The 21,057-nt window shown below is 30.9% G+C and overlaps 1 protein-coding gene across 4 annotated transcripts in view; it reads left to right on the top strand.

The window, feature by feature from the left end:
- LOC132732721 (protein polyglycylase TTLL10-like) overlaps positions 1–15,932 on the top strand; it is a 46,090-nt gene extending 30,158 nt beyond the window's left edge. For 3 of the 4 annotated variants that reach the window (XM_060719198.1, XM_060719197.1, XM_060719195.1), the window contains exons 2-10: positions 1,596–1,770; positions 2,814–2,932; positions 4,014–4,214; positions 5,006–5,168; positions 6,303–6,474; positions 7,121–7,267; positions 8,912–9,028; positions 12,927–13,020; positions 14,296–15,932. In XM_060719198.1, the coding sequence (XP_060575181.1) occupies positions 1,596–1,770; positions 2,814–2,932; positions 4,014–4,214; positions 5,006–5,168; positions 6,303–6,474; positions 7,121–7,267; positions 8,912–9,028; positions 12,927–13,020; positions 14,296–15,026 (1,919 nt within the window). In that variant the 3' untranslated portion in view covers positions 15,027–15,932. Of the gene's footprint in view, positions 1–1,595; positions 1,771–2,813; positions 2,933–4,013; positions 4,215–5,005; positions 5,169–6,302; positions 6,475–7,120; positions 7,268–8,911; positions 9,029–11,569; positions 11,664–12,926; positions 13,021–14,295 lie in introns of all 4 variants that reach the window. The other variant, XM_060719196.1, reaches the window with a different exon arrangement.
- Positions 15,933–21,057: the final 5,125 nt, after the last annotated feature.

Below are 21,057 nucleotides of genomic sequence, written 5' to 3'. Positions count from 1 at the left end.
AACAACGGTGCTTCATTTTTAATTAAACATATCAGATTTATATTTATGATTAGGTAGAAATTATATATGATTTAATAATGAAGGGTGATATTTGATACAAGTTTTCAATAAATGGTAAATAGTTACTTAAAGAAGTTAAAAGCCCTTGTAACTATAATAATCACCAAGAAAGATAGATAATGCAAGTCAAGTTTGAAGGCTTAATTGAAGAAGTATTATATTCTTGCTTAAGCTTTAACTGATTCAATCCATTTGACCAATGCAGTTAATTTTGATATTTTCCCTAAAAATAATTAATGGTTTTGTGCTGAGATTGAAAGATGGACAAGTCCATTAAAGACATTTTGGTGGAAAAGTAGCAACTGCCTCTTGTGATAATTCATGCTGATTTATTACTGTAATATGCATTATACTAGTATTTGAAGATCATGTAGAGAGACCCACAGTTATTTTTTCAACCATTTTAATACACATATTTGTTGTAACCCTGAAATGTTAGGTGGATGAAATTTAATTTTTTTTCACATTCAGTAACTTTTGTATAAAAATTTAACACATACATAAAGTTTTTATCAAATAAGAAAATTCCTAATCATTTTAAGCTTGTCTGTTCGGAAGAAAAAGTCAAACTATTGTGATCGTTGCATTGCTGTTGTTGACATTGTGATGCAAAATGTAGCCTAGCATTGAAATATTTTTAAACTTACATTACGGAACTTGGAATACCTGCTTACCATGACAAGGTGCAGTTGTTTAATACATGTAAGGGGCATAATTCTGAAAGCTATATTTTTAGAGTTATGCCCTTTTTCACTTATAATTTTTGTGAAAATTTGTTGCACATAAAAGACGAGGGCTAACTTCTTATGCACATGTGGTACATACTCTTACCAGCTATGAACAATGAGCAATCTTTTGAAGAAATATAAAATATTATATAAACACAGAATACGTGCTGAAAGTTCAATTATTCGTATTTGTTATCAGCAATAAATCATGTGCTTGACATTATTGTAAGATACTTCTCTTTTGTTTAAATAAACAAAATTCAAGATTGGATTTTTATATGAAGATTATTTAAAAACTTTTTTAAAACAAGAGCTGGAATGTAACAACAGTATAGAGCCAGGCCAGTCTACACACCCTTGCAGACTGTCCAAACTGTATTGCTGGTAACCAGGCTCATTTTTTTAATTTTAATATTGAAATCCCTTAAACTTAGAATGGACTGTTCCAATAATTCAGAGAAGGGCAAGTTCATTTCACTTATTCAGCTTAATAGCAGTGAGCTTAGTTGATTTCATGGACTATCCGGTACTGATGTGATAGTAAGTGCTTGAACTTTGCCAATCCCTGGTTTGATAAAAAGTATAATAAAAAATGAATGAACTATATTTTTTTTAAATTTAGTTTTAGAGATTTTGTTTTTAAATTTTAATGTTTTTAAGATACATGTATATATAAAATCATGCCAGTAATAAAATTTTGTTTGTGTGAGAAAAAGAACAACACAAAAAACAACAAAATATAACAGCAACTTAACAAACCATTAAACTGAGGCATTTATAATATAATGTTTCATTTTTTCATTACAGGGGTAGAGACAGACACCCCTTCAGAAACAGTTGAGGACATCAGTGGGACAGATTCCGGAAAAAAAGGACGTGGTAAAAAATCTCCCGGTGTTAAAGTAACAAAACTTCCGTCTTGTAGTTTACCAACCAACATGACTCCTACATTCTATGTTGGAGGAGGAAATGGTGTTTCTTTGTAAGTTTACAATGTTGTTTACTGCTGAAATTTAAGGAACAATGTCACCACTTTTAAGGCATATTACTGCTGAAATTGCCACTTTGCAGCCAGTGGTTCAAGTTGTAGGTGCTGAAAATATGAAAAAAAAATCTTTTATGCTGCACTACCAGCCCTGCTCAGTGCTAAAGTAGCCATCTGCTGCTGAAATATTAAAACACATACTACTGACAGTTTATTATACTGCGAAATGAACCGTAACTGTTCATGAATAATTCATGAAAAGTTCATGAACTATTCATGTCCATAATTCATAGTTTCTTGAAATTCCTTGAACTGCAAATGAGACAAACTCTTGATAGGTTCTTAAAAATTTGGTTCATGAACTGTCCTTGAAATAACCATGGTGTCTTTGAAGAACTGTTCAAAGACAACTGTCTGTGAACTGTTCAAGAACTTTTCAAAGTATACAGTTTCATTGCCAATTCTTGGGCAATTCATGAACTACCAAAATAGTTCATATACATATTCAAACACAATTTTAATGTCTCATTTGCACTACACAGACAGAAAATGAACAGTTCATGAACAAAAGTTCATGAAGAGTTCATGTTAGAATTAAGAATCATTGAAATTACCTAGAAATGACAGCTTAAATATTGAGCTGTGAATTATCATCAGGGCTGTATGCTTAACATTTCTTCCAGAATGTGATAAAATATAATTTCATAAAAACTACAAAGTTGTAAACAGTTCATAGCGAAAATTTTGGAAAATTCTGCTGCAGCAGTCTGTGATTGAAAAAGTCAGCTGCTCATATTGTTCCCAATTTACTAGAGAAAAATGTTTCTGGCTAAAATTAGCAATGATTAAATTAAAATTTCTGATTAGTGTGTAATCATTTAGTTTTAAATTGATATGATGTTTTATATGTAAGAAATTTTCTTCATTCTACTTCTGAAATTTGATTGACAAATTTTTCTTCTATTTGACTGTTACCAATGTAATTTATTTTTGAAACATCATATGAATGCCAATTGAATATCTTAATACTACTTTTTCAGAGTTGAAGCACCACTAGTAAATCTTGGTTGGAAAAGAATAACAGACAAGTATGATGAAAGATTTAAATTAAAATGGGTCGAGTGCAAAACTAGAATCAACTATGGTGCTTTCAGGGAGGGTATGTAGAATCTTTTGTCACAATATTATGTAACATATGAGTTGTTTTATAATTAATAGGAATATACAATGTATGTAAAAGTTTCAAATTATTTTTCCATATAAGTTGTACTTTCTAGAACACTATGTAACTATGTTCAAAATAAATACCTGAATTCAGTTCTTCACATGATCTATCATTGATAATTGGAACTGTACATTCAAGTCATTTAAATTTATTAAAATACTAAGGCAATTATATGCAAAATTTATTGTTTTGGTCAAAAATTGATTGTACTACATTGCTTTTATATGCTTTCATATATGTCATACTTTAAAGCTAAATATAAACTTCATCAAACGAAATTGCTAACAGCTGTTATATATATATGTACATGAATATGATGTTTTTGATATGATTTGTATGATATGGTTTATAATTTTTAACATATCATTTATGATAGCATTTAATTAATGATATTATGCTATGGATCATATTATTTATAATATGATGTCTGACATAATATTTTATTATCTATATTCTCATATACTTTATTTTGTATGATGAGATTTCTTATATCATTCAGTTTGTAATGCTAAATAATGAAATGATTTATTATATGATCTATGATATGATAATAATGCTTTATGATATGTTACATTATGCTTTATGATATTATAGGATTTATGATATGATATGACTTATATGATATGATTTAAGAATGATATGTAGTGCTATATAAAATGAAACACCTATTGCTATTGACTTAAAGTCTGTCTTGCTTTTTATGACCGCCTCCGTTGTCGAGGGGTTAGAGTCGATGACTTCTAATCCAGTTACCTCTCTGGCGTGGGTTACGATCCCCGGGAGATGCTTTGGTAGTTTAGCACGATTCAAAAGGAAGGTAGTCTAGTACTGGTGTAACTCTCCAGGAACGATGGTTTGGAAACTACCCGCCTATATGACTGAAATACTGTTGGAAAAAGGCGTAAAATGAAACAAACAAACAAACAAACTGTCTTGCTTTTTATATAGGTAATTATGATAGAATTAACATTTTCACTCAATGAAGGTACACATTTTTTTCAACATAAATTTACAGGTGATCAATTAGTGAACCATCTGCCAAACTCACACCTGCTCACAAATAAACTAGGTTTGCTCAACAGTTTGAAGGAGTATGAGAGGGTAACTCTGAGCACTAAAGGGAGACTACCCAGGTTAAGAATGTCAGATTTTCATCCCGAGACATATAAACTTGATGAGAAATCGGACAGGGAGCTGTTTCTTGAAGTTTATAAAGGTATTCAGTCAGGTCTTTTTATCATTATTGAAATGAAATTATTTTGAGAAGCGAAGTTGTTAATTCAATAAGCTTATAATTATAGTTTCCAACACATTCAAACTAAAATAATTGCATATAAAACTAATCTAAACTATTGCAATTTAAAACAAGCTTTTATTTTTTTTTATTAGTCATATATATAGATAAACAAAATGGCACACTCAAATTTGAGAGTGTGCTTATAAGCTTATAACAGAAAGTTCTTTTAGCCCTTAACTTTTAATTTTTAAATAAATATGAATGATATAGCTGAATCAATAAACTTTTGATCTAGGTCTTGTTTCAAACTGTTTTTTGACCTCAAATTTCTTTTGCCAACATATTTTGCATGATTATGCTGGTAACATAAACCTACTTGTAATTGCTTATTGAAAAAGAAAGAATCAGTTACCTTATATTCCTTAATTATCCCCCTACACTTTCTTAAAGAAGAAAAAGAAAACTGAGTTATCAAGAAGACAACAGCAGTTTGTCATAAATCCCAGAAAAAACAACACAATTTAAACAAAGGTGGTGCTCCCATTATACTTAATCCAACATAAAAATAACACATCAACAGTACTGTACTGTGTAAGCATTCATTTCATTTTGAACATATTTATTTTTTTTGTACTTTTTTGTTATTACATTCTTTAAAAAATGCCTTCATTTGAAATTGCAAGGGCATTTATTAGACAGTTTACTGTATCTTTTTTTATTTTTAACAAAAGTAATTTTATAACTTTATTCTATAATTGTTACCATTTCAGACAATGAGATGTGGATATGCAAGCCTGTAGGTATGAATCAAGGAAAGGGAATATTTATTATACGTTCCCGAGAGGCCATTAATCAGATTCTCGAGGAACGAGAACAGAAGAAACAGCAAGCACAGAAACCTGGCCGTCCTCTCATGAACAGAATTGTACAAAGGTATCTTATACTGTAGTCATAAACAATGTTTGTTTGTTTGGTGGATTTTAAGTAACAACAACACTGCAAAGGTCATTTGGTGACATTCTAGCTTTATTGGTGGAGGATTTAGACTTCAGGTGCTTGGAGTGCCTTTGTGCATTTCTTTTTAGCCATGAGAAGGCACCTTAGTAGAAACACCAACTTTTTGTTGCCAGCTTGCTTGGAAGTTTCATCACATGAAAGAACACAAAGTGCCTGACAGGATTTGAACCCATCTGAGTAGAAACACCAACTTCCCTTAAGCCAGCTAGGAAGCATCCTCACATGAAAGAATCTAAAAGTACCTGAGAGGATTTGAACCCATCCTGATTGGTTTCAACCCACAGGGGCGTGGGGCAAGTGGTGTTGTGAAGTTTGCAACCTAAACCATTTGGCCATGAAGCCTCCCCTGTTTTCAGAAACAATGTGATTCTTATTCAAATACCAAAATAAAAAAAGACAATCAAGTTCTATGTCTTTTACATTAAGTTAAGAGAAAAAAGAATCAAAATAAACTGTAAATATGATAAAGAATATGTTTTTCTCACAAATATAAATCATTACTCAATATTACATGAGAAATTAACAACAACAATATGCTGTTGCCAATCCTCAGTTTTAACATTACTTCCAGATAAATCTTCCTGGTCAGAGTCAAAGTGCATTGTCAAAGAAAACATAATTAGCTGATAAATTAGCAAATCAGAATGATGCACCTTAGTGAAATCACTTTTACATCCATTGGTGCAACATAAAAAGATTATGTGTGTTTAAATTACATAGTCAAGGGGTGGCCTAGTTGTAAGGTGTCTGCCTCTCAACCCATGGATCATGGGTTCAAGCCCTAATCGGGTCACGACCATGTTTCTTCACATGACTACAGTACTGATAAAGTCATTAATATAAGTTGCAAGAACTTGTTTCGCATTCAAGCTTAAATAAATATGTTTAAACCAATTACATCGTCCATTTATTATATGTCTTTAAATGAAGCAAATGCTTTTCTTCAACTTAATACCAATTATTTAGACTATTTAATTTATTATTGCCTTTGTTTCTGTTCTTATAAAGCTGTTTTTTTCAGTCATTTTAATTCTACTACCCTTGTTTCAGATATATAACAAATCCACTATTACTGGAAGATCGGAAGTTTGATGTACGAGCCTACATGCTGGTAGCCTCTACTGTACCATTCTTGATTTTATATCATAAAGGATATGTCAGATTATGTTGTAATAAATATGAGGCTGACAACATGGATCTTGGTAGACATCTCACTAATCAGGTAAGTTAGCTAATTGAGGATCAGTTAGTATAAATTGATTGGATGACAATATGTGTTTAAAAATAGACACATGTATATTGAAAATATTGTTTTAAATCTCACAGTTATAATTAAAGGCTAACACCAAGGGCCTTGGTGTACTTGATACAAATGTACACCTATCTTGTGAGACTGTGGTTAAGTCTGGCAGTATAAGTTTTGGAAGGTATTGTAGTTATGCGTGTAATCCTGATATGCTGTTAACATAAATCTAAAGGAAATATAGGTCCAGGCCAAATAAGAAGATAAAGGTCAAGGCCAATACAGTATAGGCCAAGGTCAACACCTTCTTTTTATGAAAGTGAGACAGATCATTTACTTGTCTGTCTCCGAATTGTCCCTCACATCTTTATTCATAGTAAGTTTTCTCCAAAAACCACCTCCCAACAGTCCTGAATCAATAAAGTTTCTTGGGGGCAAGCCCCTAGGTATCCTATTTAGCCTTGACATATTATAAATTTAATGGAAACTTCATCTCTTTTATATCTCAAATTTAACAACATAGATGTTTGGAATCATACCTTTACTTGGAAGTTTTGCTCATTTCATATAGTCATGCATCCAGTACCAAAATTGTATTTGATATATCACCATTTCTATATTACAGTTTGTACAGAAGAAGGACCCCAATTATAAAGAGATGAAGGAGAATACAGCCTGGAGTATGGACAAATTCAATGACTATATAAATCAAAATATTAGACCAGATTGTCCAGTTGAGATAGAAGAAGATTGGGTTTATAATACATTTACTGTAAGTATGATCCCACAAATGATTGGACCAAAAGTAGTTAGCCTTTGGGACCAGAATAGATCCAGCCTAGTCTGCACAAATGTTTAGTCTGACCATGCTCTGTCCTGTTGACTAACTAATTAAACTTCAAATTCTCATCTTGATATCCCCAAAATTGATAATGGATTGTTTCAACAATGGAATCTTGACATGTTCAAAGAAATTCAGCAGGTTAGGGGTTAACACTTTGAATACTTTTAGCAGAAATAAATTGCATATGCATCCAGTATAATTATATGAGTCTGGGGCAATCTTGCACATCCATGCAGTCTTACTCTATACTGTTATTATGCTCAGTTTTATGATGCTTAAAGTTAGAGTTTTACATGTTTAAAACATGGCAACTGCATTTGCAGGCAAATAAGGTCATTTGTAGTGCCAAATGTTGAATCATTGATTACAACATATGTGGGTAATTACGCATAGATAAAAAGCAATGATACTGAGGTTTTCTTATATTCTCATAGAAATTCATATAATAATGATACCAACCTTATTTCATAGTAGTTGCAAAGTACATGAAGACATTTGTTAATGAATAAATAAGTTACTACATAATTGATTTGTTACTATGACACATTCATTAACATATTTACAAATTACATGATTAGATTATAACAATAATTATGATCCCTAGAAAAACAAAAACAACAACAACAACAACAAGAAAGCAACAACAACAACAAAAAACAAAATATAGAAAACAAATAAATACATGTGACATCATTTTAACAATGTTATGGGTTTGAAAAACATGCTTATTATTTTGTGTCTGCTATTATTGCATGTATTGTTTAATGGCCTTGAAATTTCAAGTTCATGAAGTTGAAACAAAGTAAATAGGAGAGTACAGTGTTACTTTTTGTAATAGTATAAAGTGAAAAAAGTAGTAATATATGAGTAACATGTTAGTCAAGCAGTACTTCCTTAAAGAACAATTTTTGGCAATAACCCAACTTTAAAAAAAAACATAATTAAAGGGAGGTAACTTCAAAAACAATAAAACAGTCTTTATGATTATACTTCCTTGCAAGTCCTTAAAACTTATTCATTTTTTATCACTCAGATTCTCAAATTTCAAAATCATAAACTGCATGAATGGATTCTTAAGAGATTGTTTGTAATATATGTTAATGATTTTAAAACAAAGTTGTTTCATTTTCAGAAACAGCTCCAAAATTTACAAACAAATGAACATTTATATTTAATACAGAATTTATTTGATTTCAATTATATTATATAGAAGGATCCTTTAAGCTTTAAACACTCTTAAATCTGTTCTTTGAACCAACTGTAGTACTAAGGAATGGGTGTAAAGTTCCTTAGTGAATGAAACATTAGGGCTTGCTCTTGTTTGAACCAGGGTTTTTTAACTTTAATGCAACCAGCAATCTTTTTTGTACTTGTCTAACATATTTACCACTCAGCCATCCACCACTTCAGACTTTAGTTTACATATTAGCATTCTTCAAGTCTATTTAATTATTTTGTTAGTTAGTTTCTATCATTTCTAAATAGATTTCTATTGTTATAAGACACCATATAATCAATTAATTAATTAATTAATTAAATAATTAATTAATAATTTTCCTTCTTTTTTTACAGAAACAGATGCAGAAGATAATGATACATTGCTTTAACAGTGTAAAACATAAACTACAATCTCGTATTGGTTATTTTGATTTGTTTGGCCTGGATTTTATGGTGGACACAGATATGAAGGTATGTATTATATATTTTCTCCGCTTTCTGCCCGTCTTAGTGTATCTTAAGTATAACGTTATTTTCCCTTAAAATCAGGAGAATTTATTACGAAATTTAAATTTTTGATTATTTATTTAGAATTTATTACTGATTTTATTTTATATTTATACATACAATGTCATATATCATTAAAAACATACAAAGTCTTCCTTAATCACTTTACTAAATGATTGTTTTTCAACTGCTACAACAGATTATGTACACTTATATATTGAGCAAATGTTAGATTATGAAAATATATGAAATTTGTAAAATTGTTGTTTTAACATTGCTTTGCTTTCCCCTTTTTCTTAGAAAGTGATTTTAGAGATTTAGGCATATAGTGATAGTAGCAATTATGACCTAGCTATTTATAAAGTCTCCAGTATAGTATGATACCAGTCTTTGGCTCTTTGCATTAGTTTGATAAGACTTTATTTCACATCTTATAATATGTAACCATTAAACTTCCAACATTTGCATCATGTGATGTTTAACCCTTTCACTGCCATAGGGACGGCTTATGCCGTCCCTATTATTTTCAGCGTATTTGCCATATGGACGGCTTTTGCCGTTTCTATAATAATCATAATAATAAAAATAAATTAATAATAATAATAAGAATAGTAATAAATATAAAGAAAATTATACCATCGACAATAATTATTATTTATACTAGCATATTCGGAAACATATATATTTATTATTATACTAATAACAAATAATAATAATAATTATATTAATTAATAATATAGTAATTTCTTAGAAAACCCTCTGGCAAATAGGTGATCAATAAAACAATAACCCTCTGGCTGCGAAAGGGTTAAATAGAAATCAATTCGGATACAGATTTATCAGTTTTGCCTTGTTTTATTTTACCTGAGTCCAAAAAAGCCATATCAAATCCATAACTGTATATTATCCATCTAGCCTTGTTTTGATTTTTGAGTGATATTGTACTCTGTTTATCATTGTTTTCAATTTCCAAGTCCAAAAATACATTTTCTAATTTATATTGTACTTGAGGTATCAAAATTCTGTCAAAATGTACAAAAAATTGGTTGCCTGTAATAAAGATGTCATTATGCAATGTTGAGTACAATACTGATTCAATTGCATAGTGTCTGGTCCAGTATAGGTCTGCCAGCCGTGAGTTTGTTTAATAAAATTCAGTATTGTACTCTGCAGTATAATAAATGTCTTACTATCGCTTAAATGAATCATGAACTGCTCTGAGTTCAAAGCTGGACATGTACATTTTCATAAATTGTAGCAGAGAAAGGGTTTGAAAATGGTTAAAGGCACATTATACCTCAGAAATTCATATTTTTTATTTCTTTAGAAATGTCAAAAATGTGTTTAATAGTGCTTAGATAATGGATTAAGAGTATGTTAAATGTTAGAAAAAAGGTAGCACTGTATGGAGTTATGTGGCCAAAGGTAGCAAACTGTAAACAAAGTAGCACTTTGACTTCCATTCAAAATACTTATTCACAATAATTATACCAATTGCCAACAGAGCTTAAGATGCAAAAGCTAAATCATGTATTATATAGCAAATAAGTATGTTCTTGGAAAATTGTAATCAGATACCAAAAAAAAAACAAAAAAACAAAAAAAAACAGGTTTTTAATAATAAAAATGATAGCATTTCTGAGGCATAGTGGGCCTTTAAGGATCTTTTGGAGGATATTACTATATTTACTTTGTATTATGGCTTGCTTTTATTTGCTTTTCATTGAAGTTTTGTTTGGTTATACAGATTGTTTTTGCTGTGATTTGTTTTATGTTTTCAGATTGTGACTATACCCAACTTCAGATGACAACATATAATGTGCTATGTGCAAACGTAAATGTGAGTTGTCACAGTAAAAAACGGGCCATCTTCTTCAGATTTAACTATCTGGAACCTTTTGGACATATTTATTTAACTTTTTATCCATAAAACATTATGTGAACACATCATGTTCGACAAGAGTAGATCTATATATAATTAAAAACATGTATGGCAAATTAATTGCAAAAATGTTAAAGATCCTGTAACTCATTTTTTATGGTTTTATCTAATAATAAATATGATGCTCAAATAAAGATTAATTTATAAATATTGTAAGTTCCAAAAAGCATTATTTGTAAAGATATTACCGAACTTATATTTCATGTAAATAAAGGGAGGTAATTAAAAATTCATATTCAATAAAGTCTAAGCCAAATTTTTCAAAAAGAAATGAATGCATATATCTTAACGATTACTTATAAAGTGCATAAATTTGTAGTACATATTTAACATATTCTTGGTTGTTTGGAAATTGTTTTAGAAGGATAATTTGATACATTTAAATTTTTTTACTTAATTAATGTTACATCCTTAATAACAACATACAGGATCTTTAACAAAAATCATTAGAAACCTCAAATTTACAAAAAAAAGAAGAAACAGATCTGGTCCCATTTTCGTGTGGCAACTCACAAAGATATTCAAATATCATTCTAATTAATACAAAGTCTTATTACTTTCAGGCGTGGCTACTAGAGATGAATGTGAATCCGTCAATGTCACGAAAATGTCGATGTCAAAAAGAAGTTTTACCCGGTTTGATTGCGGAAAGCTTATGTATGTTAATGTGTAGTAGAATTGTTTGAAAGTAGTCCAAAAATCTGTCTTGTTTAAAGCATTTCCAAAACTGTGTAAAGATTTGTTGATTGGTAGATGAATTGGTATACATGAGCATTTCTTATATGTCAAGTAGAATAACAAGTAGAATAACATATTTTAAAAAGTTAAACAATAAATTTGATATGAAAAAAAATAAATAAAGCAAATATGTAAGAGTTATTTCAAAGAAATCATACAATTTCATTGACAGTGTGAACACAATTAGTGAATTAAGATATTCTGTATAAAGTTTAACAGATCACAACTTATTGCATAGTTTGAATAAGCCATGCCTGAAATAAAGCTCAGCATTGAAGCATTAAATATGTCCAATGACATTAAGCAATTCTTATTTATATTCATAGCGTGTCAAATATAAAGTTGATTCTAACAATAACCTGCTACAGTAATGAAAAAAATGCAGTTTTAAATGTGATAATGCAATAACTTGCATTATATCCTACAAAGGAGTGCATAATTTCATGATATACTGAAAGAAAACCTCATGATTTGGGATAGTACTAACATTTTTTTTTTTTTGACATTATCAGGATATTTTATTCTATACTATATGGCCTATGCCCATGCATATCACTGGCAGTATTAAGTTTTCCGTTACCCACCCTAACCCCCAAGAAAGAAATAACAAACAAACAAAAAAACTTAATAGAATAGGTAATATGTTTTTGTATCTTTAAATGTTTACAATGGTTTCATATTTACGACTATCCAAAGTGTCTGTCGTATTATTTCAATAATTTATCCCTAAATTTTGTGAAAAGCGTTATTATGCTTATGAATTTGGAACAAAATGAAAGTCTTTTGGGACTGTTGTGACTCTGATCGAAATCTAAATTGAAGCAAGTATGATGCTTCTCACAATAACATGAATGCTTGCTTGTATACCTTTTCACTATCCACAATAAATCTTTAGACGGTTTTGCTAATGCAGTTTGCGTTCAAAGAAACTTATGTCAAAAGCTAAATACATAAAACTGTTTGCATGTACATGTTTTAGCTATAAAAACTTAAAAATATACATGTAGACGTCAATCTAACTTGATATTAGTGTTACTAAAATCAACAATTAAAGTGTTCTCATCTCATAATTGCTCAGCTGCAGTATTTATTTTGCTTTTGACATCAGTTTTTTTGTTTTGTTTAGAAGGTAGGTTAATTTTGGAAGTGCAATCTTGACATTGAAATGGTATATTTTAACAGGTCCATTTAATTGAAGTAAACACGAATCCGGCTCTGCACTGTAACTGTGAGGCTCTAAAAGAGGTTATACCAGGGGTGGTCGAGGAGTCACTATGTATGTAAAAATGCACGAGGCATATATATATTGTATATCTATATATTTAGAAATTGTAGGCATGTTTTAGGCAATGTTTGTGTTGGTGTAAGAGGTAAAGGCACTGACCGGAGGCTATGGTAGTCGGCTCTATAATATCACTGTTGTCATAAGCACATTGTTCGTACATATTCAACATTTCCTTACTCTGAGAAGCAAAAAAAAAACAAACCTTATACACAAGATATATTAATTTTATTAAATATCTTTATTATGCTGTTAATCTTTATTATGTGTGATTTTACTTTATTATTTGATATAAACTACTTTTCTGATGTCTTGTAACTTTGTGAGACAACTGTTTTAGTGCATAAAATGTTCAAACAATTCAAAAGTGTATGATAAATAGGTATCGCAGTATTCAAATACTGGAATAAGTTTAAAAATATTCTCCACCTTCACACAATTTGCTATAATATCAAAAGATCTTATTCATTTCCCTTCATATGTTTGCATGGTTAATACACCTCATCATTTATTAGTTAGACTCATGTATCCTTGATTTATTCCGCTAGCATCGAGTGCTATCTAGTCAGATATATCTTATATCTTTTCCTTTTATAATTTATAAAATGTGTACCTTAGATCAACAAAATGATTATAAAGAATATATTACTTTCTGTATTTTTAAAAGAAGTCTACTGTACATCATCAACAATAAAAGATGTAAAATAATAAAAATAATAAATAATTTTGATGATAAAACCTTAGATCATTCAATTTGATGTAACTCATATGGTCATTATTTCTTTTAGTAATTTTGAAATTACTGCGTTCAAATAAGATAACATACTTCTGCTTAATCTTTTGTAACCTAGCTTGTTAATATTTTAACATTATCCTTATGTATTTTATCTGTTAATTTAACTTAATATTTTTAAAGACCATGCTCGTCTTTGCAAGCCAAGTTGTCTAGGTCAAGATTTTTACTTGTATAAATTGATAGCACACAGATAAAATTTTAGAATAAGTTATAATGTTAAAACACAAGAATCATATCATATATGTGATGAATTGATTTCATTATTTCCATAGCTCAAAGTTTAAAAAAGAGAGGAAATATTTGTAACAGCTGATGTCCGATTAATTATTTTTATCAAATAAACGATTAATTTTGTCATGAATTCATCTTAATAATATAATATAAAATAACAGATTTTTGAACTTATTGTTAATAAACTGTGCTAAATCATTTTCTATTTCACTTGATTTGCACAAAACATTTTTACATTCCAGATGTGGCCATCGAATGTTTCGAGAAAAGCAAGAAGCATCTCCCATTGATGCCGCTACAGAGTTTGAAAAACTTCACAATACTGTACTGCGGCACACGTCCAAACACGATCATTCCCCGTCAAAGTAGGAGTGTGTCACCAGTCAAAGATAATAACACTGCCGAAAAACAGAAACCTGCCTTACAAGGATCTGTGAGACAAGGCACTCGCTCATTAACACAAAGTACACCTCTATATGCAGCAAGTCAGAGGCGTGCTTCAGAGAAATTAGACTCTTTATCAAATGCAAAAGATACTTCATCAAATTCACAAGCATTATCATCTGCTTCATCAAAAAGTGGAAAAGTCAGTTCAAATTCAAAACCATCTGCAAAATCCAAGCTAGGAAAGGAAGGGAGTGTGGTTTCAAATGAAGAAGAAATTAATGGTACAGAAGAGTCTGTACAAAATAACAAAGACAGTGATAAAAACGAACCGTCAAAGAATGAACTGAAAAAAGAAAAAGTTGGTACTGTAGTTATTGATACATTATCAAAAACTACTGATAGTTTAAATGAGGCAACTTCAGCTCTAGGACGTTTATCTCTCACACTGGATCAAGGTGGACTGACAGATTCTCTTCTAGAAGAGGTCAGGTTAAAAATGACACATGCTGAAATTGTGAATAATGCAACAAAGCCCACTTCTGCAAAGTCCACAAGAGAACGTGAAAATTTAGAACGAGGAAGCTGATATGAGGCTTAGAATATGTATAGTCTGTATCTATTTCTCTTTCTTTATATAGTTTTTTCTCCTGATGTAGTCAGTGATCAGTCATAAAGTCAAATTGTCATTAAGATCTTGTATTACATGATAGGATATCTATTATATGTAAGAACGAACGTATCTGCTTTCTTAAAAGTGAATTGAACCGTGGCATCTTTTATTAGTTTGCCAGTAATAAGCACATAATTTAATAGATTTTGTTGTGCTTTCAACACGATGAATGACATTCTGTGATTATTAATTCAGGCTAAATATGATATATGATAATTATGTAAACTTCGTAGAGCTTTAAGTGTATAAGAACATTTGTGACTCTAAATATAAATTGTTATTTGCTCTCTTCGTGATTATGCTTTCATCTTATATCACAAAATGAAATGAATTTTTTTGCTTTGGTCTTTGACAGAAGCTTAAAAAATATGTTCTGTATTAAGCATTATAATATTTATTAAAAATGTAGTCCGATATAGAACTAAGTGGTCAAGTAAACTTTATATTTCATTCAGAGTTTTCTTATTTAGATTGCTTCGTTTTTTCCAATTGAAACCAATTATTTGACTGATATAAATTGATGATTGGGGTTTGCTTGTAACGTTATAAGTAAATAAGTGATATTATAAAATATGTGCATCTCATTTGCTGTTGAACAAATCTGCCAAATTTACAACCATGTCTAAGAGTGCTTGAATCTCTTACATAACTGTAGCTTTAGTGTTATATTTTTTTACGCTTGTGCTGTATATTTGCTAAATGTTTATCTTCTATTACAAAGTTGAGAAAATATATTTTAGAACAGATATTTATATGATAAGATTTATATTGTTGTTATTATTCTTTTTGAGAGAATGAAGTAAAACGATATTACATTAAAAATCTATATGTGTTGTCTATTGTGTTCGTGTCCATCAAAGTGTCTTAACATTTAAAATTTATTGTGAATGGCCTTTTTTCAAAATATTTTCTGAATCAAAGTCAGCACGTTTACAACAAAATATATATTTTTTTGCGTACCGATTGCAGGCCTCCATGAATCCATATAATCTGAGATGTGATCCTTGTTTCACATGGCAGAATGTTGAAATTGAAGTAGCTTTCTATCACACTTTTATAAGCTAAGCTCGATCACAAGGAAATACCTTTGTAAGTGTAATTGAGTGGTTAAGATGTGGCCGAGATCTTAATAAAATCTAGCTGTTTATGAGCTGGGAGAAAGGTACTATAACCATTTAGGTAGTATCCATATAATTATAATGTCCTACAATAAACAACGAATAACTACCAGTTTCTTACGATGAAATGACCACTTAATTGATATATCATAGCATCATTTTGTCACCCAAATGTGTATCAGCAATGAGGAAATTCAGTTAAGTTTATATATTACACTAGAAATGCAAACTATGCAATAATATTCCTAAAATATAGATTTATTTCAGTAAAAGTGCATTTAAAACAAAGCAATCAATCGTATAGTTTATACAACAGATCAGGCATGTTTTATATTGTCATACCGTGTGCCATAAAATACCAATGATGCCATAAAAAGGGCAATAAAGTTCCCAGTACTTCCAGTGTAGACACTGTCATTGGTGGCATGGCAGAAAAGTCATGTACAATATAATTAGCTCGAATAACGAAAAATAGGCTTTTTGCAATACATGAAATTATAATTTTTATTTCAAAACTATCACAATGTAGTTTTCCTTATGTCAACACAAATGAGAAGTTTTACATTTTATTATAATTATACAGTCAAATAAAAACAGAGTTTTATCATACACCGTGTCCATAGCAAAGAAATGTAAAAAAAACACAGGAATTGTGCAATGGTAACGACCAATCTATACAACATAATGGCCGAAACAAGCAACACTCTATGTACACTGACCACTTTTACAGTTCATCGAACTGAAATAAACGATTAAGCGCAAATGATAGCTAAACACTTGCATTTTAACCAATATTATAATGTTTTCAAGGAAAACGTTTACTTTTTAAGGATAATGAATACATTGCTATGTCGAAGTCAAATTTTGTGCTTGATTGTTATTTATGAGTATCAATAACGCATATAAAACGTTCTAGCTATACCTACTTGAGTTATATCGTACTCAAAGAAAGCAAATAAAATGTGCTCATTTTGACCATAAATTGGACAAATGCGGCGTTACTTTTGCATAAGTTTAGCGTTATTTTCACATTTCCGTCTTAGTCTTTGATTATTATGATTTGAGTCTTTTGAAGTCTTTTAGACAAGTAATTCGTTAATACCAGAATAGATACTAGAATAAGAGAAAAAATGATCAAAATGACAATGAATTAAAGCCCATATTACCATTCTAACGAAGAGGACGTGTGCAAAATATCTAGACGGGTATTGTCATCTGCTATTTTAATTTGAAATCATACACCCTGCAATAGCATTACATAACCGAGTTAGGACAATAACTGCAACAAGACCGACTACGAGGTCTTAATAAACATGGTTTTAGACACAAAGATAATAAACCTGCAGTGGCAGCCTATTGTCAAAAGATCAATTCCTAACACATTCTTCAACTTAAAAGATAAGACAATATATGGCGATATAATCTTCAAGACACAAGTAATCCATTATCATTAGCATATAATGAAAAAGCTTTCTATTTTACAACGGCAGACACATCATTGACATAAATTAAATTTAAAGCAGGTATCCTTGAAGAATCTCTCAAATGACCTGAAAGTAAGAAACCCCAAGTACATCAACTAATTGTTATCCATCAGAAAGGTAAAACTAGAACCATCTGACAGTATGATGACAAAGGCCGATACCATTTTGTTTCATGAGGAAAATGATATAGTTGATAGTTGACGCACGCGTCAAACAAGCAAGCAAGACCATGCCAACCACATTGCCTTGTTCGAACTCAAATTTGCTATTATCAGACAAAACTGTGTCTGTGGTACTTCAAAGCGTAAAATCAGACATATTTTTATCCTTAAAATGATTTTTTAATTATTTGGTAACGTACTAAAACATTAAGAATATTATACATAAAATGGAAATGATTAATTTCAAAATGGTTCATATGTTTTTATAACATGTTTAAGCCGACGTTATATACTATATCATATTAATTAATAAAACTTTGATATGCTATTAATCATTGCATGTACACAGTCTAAAATAATTGAAAAAGCAAATGTCTTGTCTAAGAGTTATATTAAGCCCTCAACAGACGAAAGCAATTAGAAGTACAACACCAAGTATATAAACTTAGTAGTAAGAGGGAGTAAAGAGGATGTTAAAAAACTCTTGGGGAGCCTCCGAGTTGTAGAATGTTCGATCCCAAATTACTCAGATAATAACTTAAGACTAAAAGGTTTTTAAAAATGGAAGAATTTCCGTAATTTCTCATGAATGAAATATAATATGTCTTCACCACAAGACCAAACAAAATTAAGAACATGATTTATGTTGTTCAGTTATTACATTCATTCCAGGACATGGTAAGCCTTTATGCTATCAACGGACAAACCTTTTGATCTACATTTTAAACAATATCCTTAACTGGAAAATACCAACAATTATAACGTTTACACACATTTTATAATAATAGTAAATTCTGCAAGGGATGCATTTGAATTCTATCCATTTGTTAATACATTCAAGTATATTTGCAAATAAAAGTCATAACAAACTAAAAATATAACAACATTCAGTAGAATTTGTGGTATCTGTTATCGGCCAATAGAACAGTCTTTAGCTTACAGATTTTAATGACGTTCGATATTAGAGACGTACTTTTGTTCTAAGTGACGATTGGTTTTTAAGTTTACCCACATCATTGTTTTTTATGATTCATCTTAGATATACTTAATTCATCTGCAATAATGTGAATAAATTAACTTTGACACTTATGCATATTTGTGATAGTATCAGTTATTGCAGATCATTCCGTCATTTCTCTGACCAAAGCTTCGTTAAAGCTTGATATATTAGAAATAGAAGTCTGGCTTTAAAAAAAGTTTAAAGATTAAAACTTTTCAAATCATTAGAACGTATTTTAGTGATTATGATAAGTATATGTTTCATTATGGAATGATTTGTAATGAATAGTATTTTCACATCCAATTTCCTACCATGGAATAACCTGTTTCCCGTCTTCTTTACTACTTTCATTTTGTCAGACTTATTATTATTATTTAAAGTTATTATCAACTATATCATTCATTTACTGTCTGAAGTAGTTATACAGAAAATTGTATACTACCTATCCTTTCTTTATAACATTCCGTCCATGTGATTAAATTGTGTCAATTTTGCATTTTGATACATACACGATATGTTTTGCACATAAACATCACTTGCAGCAGTAGATAAAATTGACAAAAGAAAGGAATTAAAGGTAAAAAGAAATGCGAAACATTAAATGCCTTTCTTGTGCGAACAATTTAACAATAATCGTATTATTTCTATCTATATAGAGTAATATTTGTTTTTTTATATATTAATAATGTCATACAATTATTTTATTTATTTAATAATCCTATTATTTTTACATCTATATTTTGACACTGTTTGTTGTCTTTATACCCTTGACATGTTCGTGAATATATTTTACACCTTTTAAATCAATGTTCTAAAGCTGCGGTCTCACTTACTCCCGGCATAGCTTAGGACCATCCCGGTAAGTTGCGGTCACACTAACCCCGGCAGCACTACGGTAATTCCCAACTTACCACCCAGGATGCGCTACGGATCATCCAGGCATTTATGCCGGTGCTTCCCCGGTCGTTCCCGGATGACGCCGGAAGAGCCCCGGTTGACCCAGGCAGAGCCCTGGTCGGTCCAGGCAGAGCCCCGGCGGAGCCATGGACGATCCAGGCAGAGCCCCGGTAGAACCCCGGTGGATTGAAAACGCGCGAAAATTGATACATAATTTTTATTTAATATAATATTAATTGTTCCAGAATAGTATTTCATGATGATTTTCTGAAATATCCTTATGCAAGACTGGATAGAAGGGAAATGGGAAGGATTTTATTACAAACAAGTACAATCATCGCAAATTTTTGTAATTCTTTTGAAATAAACCGTGCCTTGCCGGGGCTCTACCGGGATCAATCGTAGCTCCATTGTCATCCTCCGGGGCTCTGCCGGCATTCATCGGGGCTCTACCAGCATTCACCGGGGCTCTACCGTAGCTCTACCGGCTATATCATACCCCGGATCATCCCCTGTTAATGCCGGCAGAGCTAAGGTGCTTCACCGGTGTAATCCCGGTCGTTCCCGACCGAGCTAAGGATGAAGCCGACAAAGCTATACTTCCCGGATCCACCCGGACCACCCCGGTGATATTAAATATTTTATTCCATCCGGGGTCGAATCCCGGATGTTCCCGGATCATCCAGGACGTTGCGGCAGAGTTAGGGATGTACCCCGGTTGTTCCCAGTCGTACCCCGGTCGTTCCCGGAACACCCCGGACGTCTACCGGGGCTCTGCCGGGATGTAAATGAGACTGTAGCTTATTATTCGATGTCCTTACTCATTTAAGAAAAGATCAGAAGTATCAAAATGAGAATTTAAAATAATCCTCCAGGGACGCAACTCTTTTAGCCTTATTGTAATCATGATCAACCATGCAAATTGCCACTAATAAATTATGTTCTCCCTTTAAATGTCAGGTCTTATAAACACTGTAATAAACACTGTAACATGAGCCCCAAGTTTAATTTGAAAAGCGCACTGTTATTTGACCTTAATTATAAGGTGTCGGCGGCTGTCAAAACGAATTTGTTAAAGCTTTAGCGAGTGTTGCTACTGAATTTTATATGGATATGTGCAGCTGAAAAATAGATTAAAATACCATTTTTTGTGAAATGAATCATTTAGCAAACAATGTTAAATTATAAAGTCACATTATGCCTCAAAAATTTAATGAATATTAAGTTATTTAGAAAGGTCAAACGTGAGTTTTATAAACGTTAAATCAAGGTAATAGAGCATATTAG

The sequence above is a fragment of the Ruditapes philippinarum genome, unplaced genomic scaffold (assembly GCF_026571515.1).
Source record: "Ruditapes philippinarum isolate M1 unplaced genomic scaffold, ASM2657151v2 ctg589_1_1_1_1, whole genome shotgun sequence".
Taxonomy (NCBI): domain Eukaryota; kingdom Metazoa; phylum Mollusca; class Bivalvia; order Venerida; family Veneridae; genus Ruditapes; species Ruditapes philippinarum.
The sequence above is the reverse complement of the archived record's forward strand: the minus strand, read 5'-3'. Positions and strand labels throughout refer to the sequence as shown.